Genomic DNA, 19,240 nt, shown 5'->3' on the forward strand with positions numbered 1-19,240 from the left:
GAGTAACTAAAATGGGATATTTAACTTTCACTGACAGTAAGGGAGGTGCGGGGGGTGGGGGGGGGGGTGCGGGAGATGGGGTGGTCGCAACTTTCGCCTCCAACATAATAGTATTTTGGTGTGCTGTCGTCACTCAATCTAATCCAGTGTACCTGGTTCCAACGTTTATTAATATTGAATGAGTAAATACATGAAGTGCCGACATTAACAAAGTGACTGCTCAACTGCTCTGCACATGTGACAGGGAAAAGCCAAAACTTTCTTCTCTTTGCACAAACCAACTTTCATATATCAGGAACCTGGCATCAGTTTCGCGAAATTGACAACAGGGTCATATATTAGTGTCTGCAATTTCTTTACTTATATATATTCTGGTATAATTGATGTACATAGTGTCAAGCAATAAAGAGAAGAATGCCTGAAGGAGTGTGAAAAAAAGGTAGCTCCAGTTTGATAACTAAATGCACAGGCGTTATTCAATGTGTTCTTTCAGGAGCTTTTGTTATTTTTTAAATTCACAAACACATAAGCTTATGGTGGATAAATGTTTACAGCCGGCTGTCGGAGGCTCAATTGTTTTAATTCAATTGCTTGTTGCTTGCCAAAATAAAAGATGAGGGTGAAATAAATGCAGAAATGTGCATTTAGGGGATTATAAAGCTTTAAGAGAAGTAATCCTCCAATTTAAGTGACGTCTTCATTTGCAGATATGTCGGCAAAACACTCGAGGCACCGGACCCTTCTACAGCAGGTTATGTGCTAACACTTAGTTTTGTTAAGACTATTCTTTAACAATTACAACCGCGGTTCATATTTTGGTCAACAAAAGTTCGATCTTATCTCGGCGTCTTTCTCACTCCATCAATTCACCAGGCAAGATGCAAATCGCTGTGCGGGACGAGGGCTTTTCGATGAATAAGCGCTACGGATATCAGAAGTTTATTGCACCATTTACTGGCTGTTTGCTTCGTTTCAATTAATGTCGGACTGACCTCACACTGTCGAGCAGATTGTTGAAACGCGATAGCGCCGCTTTAATACGTGAAATGTATCCAATTATTTGAGAAAGATTTTGTCTTAAGAACACAACCGCTACTCAGGGAGGCGGCCCCAGCTGCGATCAGGTTGAATTACCGTAATTGCAGAGGTCACATGTTAAACCCTTTCAGTCATTTAGTTAATATCTCCGCCCTTACACTGCACATTTAGTGACTTCTTCTTTTCTCTCGAGCACAAACCACACACAGTCAAACGCTTCACCCGACAAAGTATGATCTCATGCTTTGCTGTGCTTACTGGTACTGACATTGAAATAGCGCCCAGCCACCGGATTCAGCTCACTGCAGAGATCACATTTCTTCCTGAACCCCGAGAGAAACCGATTGCTCAAAATTTGGAAGCAAACAGACGCGCCCTTAAAAAAAACCACACACATAGAAAGATGTTCGATTGAAATAATTACTCACGCAAAAGCTTCGAAATTTGGAAAGGTCATCAATAAAGCGGATATAAGTAGAAGTAGGGAGACACCATTGTGTTTACACATATTGACATGTACACAATATGGGAACTTACACACAATCCATACACACACATAAAGAAAAATTTGAACAAATTATTGGACGCGCACCGATATTTGTATAAACTGGTACACGACTGATATGCACATGTTTATGCATGATGATACGCAACCAATGTTACATAGTAAAAGCCACACAGATACTTTAACTTGATAGGCGGACCTTTAGAGAAATAAAATCAGAAAATACCAGAAAAGCTCATCTGGCCTGGTAGGTTAACGCTTCAGGTTCACGATGTTTTGGTTCTGAGCAAAGATCATAGGCCGGAACCATTAACCCTACTTTCCTCTCTCCACAGATGCTGTCTGACCAGTTGAGTGTTACCAGCATTTTCTGTTTATATTTCTAATTTCCAGCACCCGCGATGTTTTGTTTCCGCTGCATAGATACATATTGAGAGGCACACGGAGATGCACGTCGTTAGACGCTTAGGTACACATATTAACGGACACATATGCAGATACTGCGAGACACGTACGCAATCTATATAAAATAAAATGCATGCTTGTACACACGTTCCGAGATGTCGATATGTTGCGAGTGCACACATATGGGCACGTCTTGCAACAATTTCACTTTCATACATGACCACCACGTATCGTTATGTAGGCAGGAAGGGTTAGCCACCATCTCAGTGTTGCTACTGGGCTCACTACCAAGTCTTTATAAAGCAGAACACTCCTTTTAGCGACAATGACGAAGAGAGTAAGCCAGTATGATGTAGTAGTACGTGACATTTTTATCAGTGGACCCCTGGCGAATATTTCATTACGTAATATATTTAATGCATCTTTTTCCGTTTTTCGAATTTCAACAATGCACTTAGTCCTTTAGAACCTGGCTCGGTGAAGATAGATTTTCAATTCCTCGCAGGAAATTTACTGTTTTTATTGCATTACTTCCCATGTTACCTCATGGACATGGGCGCTGACCTGCCAAAAAAAGTTACTAACAATTATAGACGTTTCCTTTGTAAATCGCTTGGTTACTTTAATTGGTACAAGCAAGTCCATCTACTGAATAAGTACCGGTAATATGTTCAGTTTTCGCTGAATGTATGTACAGTCTGACATGTTTGCAATAGAAAGCAATTAAAATTGAAATCCGAACAAAAACACAATTTGCTGAAATTGCATGGCAGGTCAATCAACATCTGTCAGGAAAAGTTAGATTAAAGGTAGATTAAAGATAAACTAAAGATAGATTGAAGATATACTAAAGACAAACTTCGTCAGTAGTTGCAACTTTTAGACACGGTTGAGCTTCTACATTTTTATGGGCCAGACACTTGTTCATTTTAATTAGCAAAAATAAATTTGTAGATGTCTGCGATATGAATTCGAGTTATGTGTCTTTGTGGCTGTGTCGATACTTAATAACTACAAAACGAAGACAAGCACAAGCAAAACATTCCAAGATAAAGATGAATCCTGTCCACTTCATGGTTACTTTCCGTTTTAAAAGGATGGTAAACATTTAAACACCCATTGGTGTTTAGAAATGGGGCGCAAAGGGGCTTGCTGCTCTGAACAACAACCCTATGGACTTCATAATGAATGATATTTGACCACTTGAACACCCAGACTGGGTTGAAATCAAAAGGCAATTCGATTGGTTTCGTACGAACTTGATAAATAATGCCACTCGCTGAAGTTCCTAAATAAAAGCTAAGAATGTGGTGGTGAACTTTGCTGGTCATGTGCAAGTGAAGCAATCTCGGGCCTACCCCGGGCCATTAGAAGAAGAACAAGGGATGACACATACTATGGGATGATAATGTCTCTCTAAAAGACAATGAACGGATTATTGACACTTTATGCCCTGTGCATGTTCATTTTTAAAAATCTACATTAGGTAACATTGCTCTCGGTCTTGTAGAGGTGTTAAGAAACAAGTTGCTGCATATAAGATAAAGGAGCACAAACCCCTCCTCACATGAGGATCGTACGCGCCTGTGTGCTGTGCATGCCTGAGTGTATATGTGTGTTTATGTATGTGAGTGTGCGTGTGTTTGTGTGTAAATATATGTTTATGTAAGTGTGTTTGAGTACAGCCTCTTCAAAAATAAATCTAAGAGTTTTCAGTCCCTGCTTTTTGAGTATCTCAGTTCAAACACAAGTACATCCGTTGGATTTATTCCAAAGTTTCAACCCGAAAACTGAACGATGCGGTCATCGCCCATCTTTTCACCACAAAAGATCACACTAAAAAAGGAAACCCTAGATCCTCTCTGTGCATTTAAATACTCGAAATTTATTCTTCCAATTAATAACCTTCTCCAAAAGCTCGATTCGGAAACGTAACGTACTAATGCACCCTTTTACTTCCAATTTACATAAATTGAATTCACTTTAACATTGTATATCACGGTTTTTTTTTGTTCAATTTAGTTTTTCGAAAATCAAGCACTTTGGATTTTAAGTTCCTTCGTTTTGAAAGTGGGGAAACTATGGGAATCTGAAGGAGGTATTGCTAATTTGGATAGTGCTGGGAACTTACCTTGATCCAAGTCTGCTGGAAGCGGAGATGTGCTGGCTTTGCAGTCACTTTATCATTGTAGGCGATGCCTCCAGGGTGAATATGCTGTCAGAGGAGCTAAAAGCAGCAACTGTCAAAGGAACTAGCTGTCCTCTTCGGGGTTGGAGAGGTTATGGGAACTTCTGTCTCTTGAAGAGACTATTAGAGTCCAAGACATTCCCAATCCAATAACAGAACTCTAGGTGAATATGATTTAGAGAATCCGGATTTCTTTATGGTCCAAGTATCTGTCCAAAAACACAACCATAAATCCAGAGACCATCCTAAAACGAAAGTTCTATATATTTTTGTTAATACTTTATAAAGGGTGAGGTTGCAATGATCTATGTTATTTCATGAAAATCATTTTAAATTCAGATCTCATTTCCCGAAACATTATCATAGATAATTAAATGGTGCACGGTTTTTCCTTCTTTCCAACTGGTTTTATTTACCATTGCATTCTGTGGTTGTTAACTTACCGTAAACCATATTGAATCACTTTTTTCGTCATTTTTATTGAATATGCGAATATTAAACATACAACAGGGACTCCTGCCGCGTATCTTATGTCATTTTAAGACTCCGTTTAGTATTTCAAACCCTGTGATCAAAGTAAGTTCAATAAAGACATTGGTATTGTTATAATGTGACCCTCAACAATTTTTAAAAATAACGCCGTTTTATGTAAAAGAACATACGATAGCCACAAGAGGCATCGATCAATTCCATTGACATTAAACGCATTGTAATGCTTTTGAACCATTCCTATCATCTCAGAACACAACCATCATGAACATTTAACGTCAATTCTGGCTAACTCAAGCCTCAAGTTAAAAAGCTGCTCATGAGGTTACCAGTGAAAACATTCAAAGCGCAAATGATGTTGTCATTTTCTTAAAGTCTGCGAGAAGAAAGTGCATTTTACGGGAAGAGCGCTGCTGTATAAACCCGCAACCCGCTCACTGGGTCTGGATAAATGACGAGGGCAGGTGTCTATCAATCTGTCACAGTCAGTGAGAAGAGTGTCAAAAAACCGAAAGTTAACACCACAATTCTTCAGTGATTTGTCTTCCGCTATTAGGAGATTTACTGTTGAAAGCAAGGGTGCAAATCTGGATTCTGGCTCCTTTGGATATTATCATATTTGCGAAATGAAACGTCACTTTATAAAATACACAGTAGTTTCAAGGGAGGGAATTAAATAGCTGAGCTCGTAATCTAAAGCAAGCTCATAGGAAGTGTTGAGACTGAGGCATCTTGATTCAAAAAAACATTGTCTCATTGTTTTGAATGGTGCAGGTTTCAATTTCAGTTTGTTATATATACACATAAAGAACACTTAGAGAAAACGAACAATAATTTTTGTGGCGACATTCATAATCAATTGTTTTATAATAAGTGACTCCACAAGTGCAGCACGCCGGTCCAGTGAGCAATCAGCCTGTCATTCTTCAGAGGAAGACATGAAAAAATAATGTAGAAAGCTTTGTTACGTTTCCTATCTGCCAGATCCTTGCTTCGTTCTTTTTTTAATATAGAATAACTTTCTCCTGGGGATGTTATCTCCTTTCACTTTAACATTTCTAACCTTTCTTTGATAGCAATCATTGCGAGGATCCAATGTCATATAACCCACCCGAACAACTGCGTTTACCCGCCACACACATCCTCCAGCATCCCCACCGCCCCCGCCCCCCCCCCCCCCCCAACACCCCCACAACAATCGTTGCACTTGGACCACTCTCTTCACCATCAAAGCAAGATACGAACTCGCGCGATTTGCATCTGAATTGAGTTCGGATGGATGACACCAATAATCTCAGGATCAAAGGAAGCCCTCTTGTTCGGCGCGAACCCGACACCTGTTGCAGGAGACCGCGGGCAGGAGCTGTTATTTTGATACTTCATCAGGTTATGTAGAGGACAATACTTCAGTGCAACACGGCCAACTCGGTAAAGGGGATTTGTTTGCCAGAAAAATATATATACTTTTTTTTAAAAAAATCGCCCTGTTTTGTAACCTTACATTAAAGAGGATGTCATTTAAAATCTTCTAATTGAACTGTACTGTCTCCTGTCAACTAACATTGTTTGCTGTGTTTGAAGGACTGGTCTGTTTACAAAAGAAAATAAAATCCAAATGATGTGGCCTGCGCTGGGATTTGGAAACGCTGGGATATTATGCAGTCAAGATTTGAATGTTTATCTTCGAAACGGAAAGGGAATCTTATATTCCAATTGAGAGGGGATTGGAGACATTTCGATAATAAAGCGTATGCATGCTTGCGCCGTAATATCTTGGTGTTTTAGACGCACACACACCAGCGTCCAATAATTATCTACACATCTGAAAAAAATGAATATGCTTTAAAACTTAGTGGTGGGAATAGTGATTCAGTACGCCATTGGTAACATGAGCGTTGCGCTGTGTTGTGTAAAGCAGCTATTTGTTGGCCAGCGTTAATCCTGACTCTAAACCTGATTTCCTGCCATACGTCTTAATTGGTTTAAAATTTCAGATTATTTTGAACGCAAAATGCAGGGGGAGGGGGGTTGTGGTTAGAAACGTGATCATAAAGAAACTTAGGAAATCATTATACCCCCTTATAAGAAACAGTTAACATTTTTTGTATATATTCAACATTAACCCCAGGAAATACGGATTAGAAAAGGAAGAGGTAAAAAGAACACAAATCGCATTTCCCAAAATTCGGCAGTTGTTTACACTGTTGTGTATTAATTCATTATTCATTATTAATCTCAATGGCATTCAAAGTTCACCACAGCCACAGAGAAACTGGTATCTACGTATGATAAATTTCATTCAAGTGTAGGTTCACATGTTTGGGCTCTGCTGACATGGTGGGCACAGAAGTTGACTATATGCCAGCCAGATGCTTATCCTCAGTGTTCCGCCTCAAGTCAACACATCCTTCATTTCTAACACGCTTCCGCCGCTTCCTTTAACAGCCACACACTTAGTATAAAACTGACAAACTCCCCTTCCCAGCTCATGGCTGGGAAAACAAAACAAAAAAAAAGCCCCCTAATCAACGCCGAAGCCATGTTCAGAAGAACCCTGTGATCCAGTTAATAGGCAAAGCTCCTTCAGAATGCGAAGGGGGAGGGTTGAAACTCTAAACTCGATGCAGCGGACGTTAAGCTGTACATTTAGCAGTATTTACTTGGGTTAAAACAAACCAACTTTCAGCGCCCGTGACGACCCATTGAACAATAATTTGAAATTTACACAATCCGCGACAAATAGGGACTTTTTTAGGGGGGATGGGGGGTGTTTATTGCTGTTATTGCAAATAATCCCTTATTAACATGGTTCTTAAAAGATTTAGGCTGAAGGTGATAGCTCCTATTTCGTATATGTGGCTCCTTGCTGTGCCCACCCCAAACGTTCTGTGTGCGTGAACTATTTCGGTTGCCATCCAAAGAGATTGGAGGAAGAATCTTCTTCACACATTATTTGTATGACAACATTCAAATGCAAACAGAAAAGTGAGGCGGCGGCACTTGTCCCTCAAGTACTGACATGGATATACATTTCAGATGCTTCCACTCTTTAACGAGTAGGAACAAAACGAATGACCATCTTTAAAAGCCCGAGAGCAAGGCAGAAAACATTTTTAAAATGGGGTAAAACCCCATTTACGATTCGACCTCCCCACCAGTGTCCTCTACAGCTCTGAATGGGACAGGATCCCAAGCATTTAAAATCAGATGTTATCACCAACAGAACAATTTTTTAATAGATAATTTTTGGCATACATTTGAAATAAACATCCTCAAGTCTGTTACATTGACTTCGAAAATAAAAGCAAAATACCTCTCATGCTGAAGACTGAAATTTTAAAAAACAGAAACTTGATTTCATGCCACATTAACTTCTAGTGAACATAATTCCTCCTCCCAGCTCAGTTTCCGATACTGAAAATTAGGATCAATTTAGAGGAATAAATCTGTACTATTACAACGACAGCAGTAACATATTTGCTGCAAATAAACATTCCATGCAGGAAACTTAAGGGAATAGCGTTTTGTACGTAAGGGCTATGTTTGTATACTTTAGTGTATATTTCAATCCTGCTTTAGACATTTAAACGCATGAAAAGGCCACCATAGCAGAGAATCGCAAAACAGGGCACTTAGAGAAAAGTAGAACAACTTTTTTCAAAAAATTTGTTCGAATTGATTGGGATTCTGTTTTTTCCTTAATTGTATCCTAGATGGGCCCATCAAGAGGGAAGCTATTTTTAATTGGGCGTGTTCTTTTTATCTTGTGGTTGATTCTCGACCATTGTCTTCATTTTTTTCCAATTAGTCGAAATTATGCGGCCGATATGAACAGACTGATGTCAGTAATTAAAAACAGTTGCACTGACATCTTGAAGATTGAAACTACAGAGGACACATATTTCAGCATCATCAAAGGCTTCAAAAAGAGCTACCTTGGGGTAATGAGCGTGTCGGCAAAACCATAACTAGTAATGTAGCAATTTGCACCGAGACCCAGCAAATAAAACACATCGACAATTCAAAGTAAAACATTCAGTTCACAAACTTTAAAAATAGATTCATTGTCCGTCTATGTTCTCCCGTGGCGCGGATCCTTGTCTTAAACAACCTTTGTACAGGCAAAGAAATACAAACATAAAAGACAAATTCAATTGTCTGAGGGAAGATCGCTTTTCAACAGCAAATGTGTGAGCTGGAGCTGGGACCGCTCACTGAGAGTCGTTTATTCAGGACAGGGCATTATCAGCCACATAAACAAACTAGCTGCCCTTTATGCGGATTACAGCAGATACAAAAGCTTCTGCAAATTAGTGCTGCCTAGAAAATAGAACCCAGAACCAGACCCACCAACAAGCCACCGTGTTCGAGGGGTTGGGAAGGAGCAGTTCGAACCAGAGTCAAAAGTATGCAAATTGTTAGATCAAACTCTATTCAACCAATTACGGGAAAATATCAACCAAAGTACAGGTGAATTAAAATGGAGATCCCAGTTGAACTTTACGCTTCATGAGAATAAAAAGTTTTGTAAAATGTATGAAACTTTTCTACTCCAATCGACAGCTACCCATTCAAAAACCATCTTTCGACAATTTGCAGTTCCGTACAAACACATGAATTTGAAACGCGTACATCACTTCTGATTAAATAATTAGACGCATGAATATAAAAAGACCGGCTCTTACACGTTATTATTGGTGGATATTTTGGTTGTTCATTTGGTCTCCTTTTCTAAGCGGAAATTATGCATTAAAAATGTGCATTCAGTGGTAAGTTAATGATTGCCATTTTTTTGTTAAGAGTAATTCTAGCTGAAATGGTACAACTCGCGGTCTCAGTTTCACCAACACTACAAGTGAATTTAGTTAAATTAAAAGGGCGCCGGCGTTTCTCTCCTCTCTCACTGTTAATGAGAGCAATGTCATTCATATCATAAACCTAGAATTGACTAAATATTCAATCAAACTGGAAAACACTCATTTTTTTGAACAATTCCATTGCTAATGTCATAGTGTTTGGTAGAATATGTTTAACATTAACTGAAAATTATTACCGCCATCCCTTGGCGCTCTTACGATAATTGTAAATTGGTAGCACACTTAGTTAAAAGTAGGTTTGAAATTTTACGTGAAAATATTATATACAAATACATGTGAAGACTTTTTTTTCAGAATTCAACACATTTATTAATTTACACCGAAAGACCTGATGGACATTTTTAAAAAAACAAACAGCACTGTACTTATTCACAGGCATCCCTCATAAAATAAATCAATGCACAACCCACGGGACAGCAGGCTGGAGGTGTGTGCGTTGTACATCTTTCCTATATCTATATACAAATAATTACAAAAAAAACCATAAAACAGATGATTAGGGACTAGACCTTAAAGATAACTGAAATGTTTAAAAGATTACTTTATTCATTCTCCTTTTGTCAAATTCTTCCGTGAATTTTACATCAAAGATCGGTTCAATAATCCTGAGGGTCCCTAACCGTCCTCGGACAGTGTACGAACAAAATGTGGATCAAAATGTTGAAAAGACTTAACATTCAGTACAGAGACACTATAAAGGATGACATTAAGAATTCAGTATTCCCCACGCATTCTTTGAATTTTACATATATACATATGATAAATATATTTATTTTTATTTTCCCCCAGAACAGAAATATTTGTGTGGCTCCAAATATTCAAAAATGTATCATTCCTACCTGGCACGGGACGAGAAATTTAATAGTGACAGGTGTTAAGATTTGTGAGTTTACTTGTAAAGTTCTGTCCAGTCTGTAGAACATTTTCGTGCGTTAAGTTCAGGGGGTTCTGGGACTGTGTGAGTGCCGGAGTTAACATTGCCAGTACCTGGGCTTGGCTTCCAGCCGGGGTTGAGTAGGGCGACCCAGGGGCATTCGATGGAGCAGCCCCGATGATATTGTCTATGGAGAAGGAAGGCCTGGACTGGCTCGGGTCGGCTTTCAATCCTTGCAGGCTGGGTAGATTGGGGCTTAACTGCGGGTAGAAGGACTTCCTGGTTAGGTCGCTGCCGTGTAAAAGCGAGGGGATGGCTGGAGTGGGGAACATTGAGGCTGGAGGTGGCACGGTGCAGTGTGGCGACTGGAATGGGAAAGTGCTGGGTGAAGGGTGGTGATGGGGGTGGTGGAAGTTCTGCAGCTGGATGCCATAGCCGCAGCCATAGGGTCCATATCCAAAACTGGGCAGGAAGCTGCTGTGGTCTCTCAAGATCTCGGACGGTTGTTGCCTTTTGAACCGTTTCCTCCTGCGAAGGAAGCTGCCGTTGTCAAACATGTCTGCAGAGTCGGGGTCGAGGGTCCAGTAGTTGCCCTTGCCAGGATTGCCCGGCTCCCGGGGGATCTTCACGAAGCAGTCGTTAAGGGACAGATTGTGTCGGATGGAGTTCTGCCAAGCAGGGAACTTTTCTCTATAGTAGGGGAAACGATTGCTGATGAACTCACAGATTTCGCTGAGAGTAAGTCTTTTTTTGGGACTCTGGAGGATGGCCATGGTGATCAAAGCAATGTAAGAATAAGGAGGTTTGACCAGAGCACTTTTACATGGCTTGTCACTTCCCCGGGTTGTGCTTGGATCAGATCCGCTGGACAAGTCCGGCGACTCCACATTCTCAGACACGTTTCTGCCTAAGTTATCATCGGAATCATTGTCTGAGTGAAAGCTACCATATTTCCCCTCTTTGCCGTTCATATCACCGACCACATCTATATCCGTATCCTCGGAGAGCAGAGAATGATCAGACATATCGGCACCTAGAGTCATTGTTGAAGTGATCGGCCCAGTTTCTTCAATGCTTCTGTCGGTAGTAAATCTCTAGTCTCCCAGACCCCCTAGCGGAGTTGCTCAGAATGGCTCAAAGGAGAACAAGTCGCTATCAGAGAGCCCGCAGCTCTTTCCAAGAGGTCCCTGTTCTCTTTAATTCTCATCGACCACTTTGCAGGTCGCTGCAGGAGTTTACTCTTCCTCTGGAGTTATGTTGTCACTGGCTAGCCGAACCCTCTTACATACATATGCATATGGCTAGGATATGGCTGCACAGCCGGTCGAGGCTGGGTACAAAGGTTTGTGTTTAAAGTTGCCCGGGTTCACGTACACTGCGGAAAGCACTTCTGCTCCTCAATGAGCTGTCAATAGACATTTATCCGACAGGGGGCGTCACGTGGCTCTGACGTCAGGGGCGAGCTGGGTTCTCTCTGGATGAAGAGCCCCGGGCTCCTCTTAAAGGGAGATCAGCCAGAGAAACACAGTAATCCCAACAGCGAGATAACACAGCCTGCCATTCACACTGGAGATCAGCCAGAGAAACAGAGTAATCCCAACAGTGAGATAACAGAGCCTGCCATTCACACTGGAGATCAGCCAGAGAAACAGAGAGTAATCCCAACAGCGAGATAACAGAGCCTGCCATTCACACTGGAGATCAGCCAGAGAAACAGAGAGTAATCCCAACAGCGAGATAACAGAGCCTGCCATTCACACTGGAGATCAGCCAGAGAAACAGAGAGTAATCCCAACAGCGAGATAACAGAGCCTGCCATTCACACTGGAGATCAGCCAGAGAAACAGAGAGTAATCCCAACAGCGAGATAACAGAGCCTGCCATTCACACTGGAGATCAGCCAGAGAAACAGAGTAATCCCAACTGCGAGATAACAGAGCCTGCCATTCACACTGGAGATCAGCCAGAGAAACAGAGCAACCCCAACAGCGAGATAACAGAGCCTGCCATTCACACTGGAGATCAGCCAGAGAAACAGAGAGTAATCCCAACAGCGAGATAACAGAGCCTGCCATTCACACTGGAGATCAGCCAGAGAAACAGAGAATAATCCCAACAGCGAGATAACAGAGCCTGCCATTCACACTGGAGATCAGCCAGAGAAACAGAGTAATCCCAACAGTGAGATAACAGAGCCTGCCATTCACACTGGAGATCAGCCAGAGAAACAGAGAGTAATCCCAACAGCGAGATAACAGAGCCTGCCATTCACACTGGAGATCAGCCAGAGAAACAGAGAATAATCCCAACAGCGAGATAACAGAGCCTGCCATTCACACTGGAGATCAGCCAGAGAAACAGAGAGTAATCCCAACAGCGAGATAACAGAGCCTGCCATTCACACTGGAGATCAGCCAGAGAAACAGAGAATAATCCCAACAGTGAGATAACAGAGCCTGCCATTCACACTGGAGATCAGCCAGAGAAACAGAGTAATCCCAACTGCGAGACAACAGAGCCTGCCATTCACACTGGAGATCAGCCAGAGAAACAGAGAATAATCCCAACAGTGAGATAACAGAGCCTGCCATTCACACTGGAGATCAGCCAGAGAAACAGAGAGTAATCCCAACAGCGAGATAACAGAGCCTGCCATTCACACTGGAGATCAGCCAGAGAAACAGAGAGTAATCCCAACAGCGAGATAACAGAGCCTGCCATTCACACTGGAGATCAGCCAGAGAAACAGAGAGTAATCCCAACAGCGAGATAACAGAGCCTGCCATTCACACTGGAGATCAGCCAGAGAAACAGAGAGTAATCCCAACAGCGAGATAACAGAGCCTGCCATTCACACTGGAGATCAGCCAGAGAAACAGAGAGTAATCCCAACAGCGAGATAACAGAGCCTGCCATTCACACTGGAGATCAGCCAGAGAAACAGAGAGTAATCCCAACAGCGAGATAACAGAGCCTGCCATTCACACTGGAGATCAGCCAGAGAAACAGAGTAATCCCAACAGCGAGATAACAGAGCCTGCCATTCACACTGGAGATCAGCCAGAGAAACAGAGAGTAATCCCAACAGCGAGATAACAGAGCCTGCCATTCACACTGGAGATCAGCCAGAGAAACAGAGCAACCCCAACAGCGAGATCACCCAACCTACGATTCACACTGGAGATTTGCCAGTGACCTGCCAGTGTAACCGAGAGCAATCCCAACAGCGAGATCACCCAGCCTGCCATTCATACTGGATATTTGCCAGTGATCTCCCAGTGTAACCGACAGTAATCCCAACAGCGAGATCACTCAACCTGCAATTCACACTGTCTTCCATCACTTCGATTATCAATATTTTATATAATCTGATTCAAAGAATGTCACCTCCGATTTTCTCTGTTAATCGAATTGTGTCCATACAATATCACCTGTTCCATTCCTATACTGCATTACCTGCAGGAATCTCGTCCAGTCGAGAATCAGTAAATATCTTTATTGAAACACACATTTAAGTGATAAGAGAACGTTAAACAAAAAGAATGACGTTCTTGCAGCTTGTTTTGTTCAAGTCGCCGATGTGATTTTTCACTGGCTGGTGAGTATACTGAAGAATCGTTTCGGTAATCTAAAACAGCTTCTGCAGTATATATTTAATCTGCTTTTTAAGATAGCCCCATTACCAAATATATGACTCCAATAACCTGAGAGGATATGTGCATCTCCATCCAGCTACCTATGAAATATATGAAGAATAATTCCAAGGATTCAACTGGCTAACTGCCGTGAGTTTACTTAGAGAAAAAAAAGTTTACCATGCGCGTCCTTTTAAACTGGGTTGCACTGTCCCGGGGGAAATAGCAGGCAATTTTAACTGTGAACAAACACCAAAAAGGATACGCTGTAATACAGTAATCTGGCAAATCGGGTCACTTTGAGCTCCCTCGCCACTGACCAGCCAGTCAGTCACAGTTCGTAAAGTAAATCAACTTCAGATTGATTTGTGAGAGACAGAATATCATTATTTTATGCTTCACCTGGTATATGTTCCTCCCATCAGCACCGCGCACGCACATTGGGTGTTGTGGACAATGCCTTTCGGCCTTTGAAAATAAAAGTACCTTTTTTTAAGATGTGCAATCCCAGATTGTTAAAAATGCACGCAGTTTCAAACACTGCGCCCTTTGGAAAGATCAGTACCTTTATATTCAGATTAGACTGGATTCATTAATCGCTGTTTCCCCTAATACATTCTCAAACGCAGGACTTGTCGAGTTTTACAATATAATCTAAATGTTCATTTTGTCACGGCGGTGATTCAGAATCAGGTTGTGTGCATCATGGGGAACACCTTTCTCATCACCATGACTCCGGATATGCTATTTCACTGATCCCGACTTTTTCCCAACGGTTTAAGGCAAGAATTGCAGAAAAAAATCCGTACACGACAGCCGCAAAACAGATAATTCCAAACTTTATTGGATGCAATCAGAATTTATCCAAGAGGTGCCTGGTTGTTTGTATACGATTGTCGTATTGCCGCTGGCTGCTAATGTTTAGCAAGTCCTCGCTATTATATAATCGGTGTACATGATGTTATCCGTAATGTTCCACAATTATGACAATGAGCTCCCTTCACATTTAGACTTGACTCACCGGTCCATTCCGAGCGGGTTAAGATCATTAAGAACTATTAAGAATACTATTTCCTGGAGTCACATCGCCTGATTATTTTCTTCATTCAAACTTGCATTTTCTAAGAGAACATTTGATTCCCAACATGTATGTTTGAAGATAGCCTTTCAGTGGGTAGAGCTGGTACAACTGGGCTGCATAACCCACTGCCCAGGCACAGTTCGGCTCTTTGCGTTACCTGTGCTAAACGTTCTTGTCAAACGCATGGTTTCCTATTTGTTGACTGTGTTGGCAATTTGTACATTATGACTGATTTGCTAAAATGATCAGTTTGATCCCCGCCTGGCGCTGGTTCATTGCTGACAGCAGAATTACTTTGGAAAACTAGTGTAGAAAATCATCGTTTTGTTGATGTGAATTTACTGCAAGTGACCGAAATGGCATTCCGCCCCCCCCCCCACCCCAATTCATCAGCGATTAACAAATTTGTAATCCAAGAAAGCAGGGTGAAGTCTGAATGGTAGCTAAGCAGTGCAGTGTTCAGCGGATAGCGCTGCTGTATGCTGCAACAGGTGCTGGGGTGGGATGTTTCTGCTAACAGCAACACAGCAAACGTGGTCAACAGCTGTCAATCCCAAACGCCACTCAATTCTCAAATTCCCAACAGTTTGTACTTTCGAAATGATGATGTGATCTCTCCTGTTGATTTCTGAAGCATTCCACAAACAGATTGAAACACATACAGGCTGATTTAAACTAAACACACAGCTGATCACCAGCGTCCCTAAAGAAACCCTGTGCTTGCAAATAAAAACTAGGGATTAGGACACTGTCGCTACCAACATCAACTATATAATCTCTCTATCTCCACTCCCTCTAGTTATTTACCTGTCTGCCAACTATTCCTGCTCAATAGGGCCTCTTAGGGGGACGTATATATTGTCCGGCTGCGTTGTAAGTACCCGGAATTTAAAATGTGACATTAACAATTAGGATATAGAGGCTCTTTGCTTAGTAATCTTAGCAAATTTATGTTCTTGCTTCGGTTTTCCTAACCCGTTGAATGTAAGCCTATTTATTAAATTCAATGACCTTTAAAATCACAGCCGAAACTACAATATTCCTGACGTTTTCTGTCGTTAAGCAATACATCTGTGAATGTGATTCTGGGTAAATCTTAACGAATTGTTCCTCGTGTGTAATCGTTTCAAAGGAACAAAGGTCATTTCTTTTTTACGCTGTGCAAGCAACAAGCCCCACGCGTCAGCCTGAACTTTAGCACTGGTAAATAAAAATATTTTGAAGGAATTTTGCTTTGCATCAGTATTTACACAGGGATTTAAAAACGAGTTTACCTAAATCCTTTTTCACCAAGTTTAAGTGAAACAGTCGCAACGGTTTGGTTGCTGTATTTCGAGAGCTAGAGACACTAAAAACCTCTCCAAGTGTTAATAACGAGCGTGGATTTAAGACACTGATAACATGGCGCGACATATTTGTTTGCCTTTGTCACTTTCGATCATGATCTGTCGGCATTGAACACAACACGGCCCAACATGCTGCGGACTCGCCCCCTACATGGAGTTTCTGATCGTTCTTTCATGTCCCGGTGTCAAAAGAACAACTTCCCATTTAGGAAACCTTACTACATTTAGTAGGCGAGAGTCAGACGCGCCACCTACTGTCTGCTGTGGAGAGGCAGGAGAAAGCAACAGCTACCTTCAGAACAGATTGCACTGACAGACTGGGGTAACCCCTTCGTTTAATTCATTCAGTGTATGTGGGAGAGGCCACCGGCTAAAGGTGGCCCAACTTAATCCTGTAAACCATCTCACCAAGACCGGACGAGATGCATCCGAGGAAACTGAGAGAAAGACGGAAATGATGGAGGCATTGGGAACGGTTTTCCAATTCTCCTTAGGTTGATGCCACAGGACTAGAAGATTGTAAACCGCGTTGTTGATTCCTTGCTCAAAAAAGTGTAAAGATCAGTACAGCAACCACAGGCCTGTTAGTTTAACTTCTGTGGTGGGAAAGCTTTTAGAAAGTACAATTTGGGACAAAATTAACAATCACTTGCAAATGCAAATTAATTAAAGAAAACCAGATCGAATGGATGAGGACATATCATGCTTAATTAATTTGCTTGAGTACCTGATGAAGTAACAGAGAAGTAGATATGAGTACATGGATTTCCAAAAGGCATTCGATAAAGTGCCGCACAACAGTCTTTTGAGCAAGTTGAAACTGAACTGCATTAGCCATATGAATATTGTGGCTACCAGAGCAGGTCAGAGGCTAGTAATCATGTGGCAAATAGCTCACCTTCTGACCCCACAAAGTCTGTCCACCATCTACAAAGCACAAGTCAGGAGTACAATGAAATATTCTTCATTTTGCCTGGATGAATGCAGCTCCAACAACACTCAAGAAGCTCAAAAGCATCCAGGACAAAGCAACCCACTTGTTTGCAACCCCTTCCACAAGCATTTAATTCCTCCACCACCAACAAATGGTGGCAACGTGTGTACCATCCACAAGATGCACTGTAGGAACTCATCAAGGTTCCTTAGGCAGCACCTTCCAAACCCATGACAACTGTCATCTAGAAGGACAAGGGCAGAGGCACCTGGGAATATCACAACATAAATGTTCCCCTCCAAGTCACTCACCATCCTGACTTAGAAATATTTTGTCATTCCTTCACTGTCACAGAGTCAAAATCTTGGAATTTCCTCCCTAACACCACTGTGGGTGTATCTACACCTCAGGGACAACAGCGATTCAAGAAGGCAGCTGTTTAGCAGCTTCTGAAGAGTAACTAGGGATGGGCAATAAATCTAGCCAGTGATGCCCGCCTCCCATAAATTAATGTTTAAAAGTTAGAGCGCATGGAATAAAAAGGGCAAAAGCAACATGGATACAAAGTTGGCTGAGTGGCAGTGTGTGGCTGTCTTTTGGACTGGAGGAAGGTTTTTAATGGGGATCCCTTCTCTTCTTGATATTTGTTAATGATCTAGCAGGGGCACAATTTCAAAATTTGCAGATGAGAAAATCTGGAAGCATTGTGAACCATGAGTCTGGTGTTCAAATTCAAAAATGATGTAGGTTGGTGGAATGGGCAGACAAATGAAATTTAATGCAGAGAAGTTCAAAATGATTCATTTTGGTAAGAAGAAGGTGAAGAGACAATATTAAAAAAGGGTGTAATTCTAAATGGCTGCAGGGGCAGAATGATGTGGAGGTATATGTGCACAAATCACTGAAATTGGCAAGGCAGGTTGGTGTAGCCGTTAATAAAACTAAATGTGAGGCTTCCTAAAATTGTAGGTCAGTGTTTTTTTAAATCCTATCTTTTCATCAACTTCCCCAACATTCACTTGTCAGCCCAAGCCTGGATATTGTCCAGGTCTTACTGCATTTGGACATAAACTGCATCAGTATCTGAGGAGCCACAAATGGTGTTGAACATCCCGCCTCTGACCTTATGATGGAATGAAGGTCAGAGGTGAAACAGCTGAAGGTGGTTGGCCCTAGGACACTATCCGAGGAACTCCTGCAGTGAAGTCCTGTAATTGAAACAAAGGAAGGAATTTTACCAGCACATCCACGCAAGGTTCGTGCGAGGGCCCACCTGAGGTCAATAGAGAATGCCATTCTCCAAGCCTCGCCCACTCCCAGAATCGGGGCAGGCATGCCGGTAAAATTCCGGCCAAAGTCTTTACTGACTTTCAGAACTATTTAAAAATATACAGAAAATGGTGCAAGCTAGTAGCTGTCTTCATGCTTGCTGGTACATACCAAACTGTCCAATCTAAACCACCCTGGATGAGTTCATGTGCTCTCTTACATTACAATATGTGGGAACATTGTACAATTCCCAAAAACTACAGGTACACATTCACCTTCTCTGACTCAGTTTAACAGTATGATTAATTATATTTGGCTGTCCAGAGATTACTTGTCCACAGCACCAATTTTTTTTTTGTTTATTTGCACTATATTAAATTATTGCATATAATTTAATTCAGTCTATTATTGTGAACACTGAAAGTCTCCAGTATTAATTACACCATAAAAATGCTTATTTACACTCTTTTTGTTAACTGTACTGTATTACCTTACCACTGACATCACAACAGTATACTGCCTTTTCAAACATAATTCGTAACACAATAATTAATAAAACATAGGTTCCAAACAGTAAGAATGCATTTACTATAGTTATC

At 41.5% G+C, this 19,240-nt stretch overlaps 1 protein-coding gene across 1 annotated transcript; it reads right to left on the reverse strand.

Moving 5' to 3' along the window:
* Window positions 1–9,829: 9,829 nt before the first annotated feature.
* foxd2 (forkhead box D2) lies at window positions 9,830–11,751 on the reverse strand. The gene has a single exon (XM_080196564.1). It carries the CDS (start codon window positions 11,417–11,419, stop codon window positions 10,361–10,363), a length of 1,059 nt encoding a protein of 352 aa, XP_080052690.1. The 5' UTR covers window positions 11,420–11,751; the 3' UTR covers window positions 9,830–10,360.
* Between the last annotated feature and the right edge of the window lie 7,489 nt (window positions 11,752–19,240).

This window comes from Carcharhinus amblyrhynchos, chromosome 9 (genome assembly GCF_965287045.1).
Source record: "Carcharhinus amblyrhynchos chromosome 9, sCarAmb.v2.hapA, whole genome shotgun sequence".
NCBI lineage: Eukaryota > Metazoa > Chordata > Chondrichthyes > Carcharhiniformes > Carcharhinidae > Carcharhinus > Carcharhinus amblyrhynchos.

Coding starts and splice junctions, on each gene's coding strand:
- foxd2 (XM_080196564.1), bottom strand. CDS start 11,419: ATGACTCTAGGTGCCGATATGTCTGATCATTCTCTGCTCTCCGAGGAT.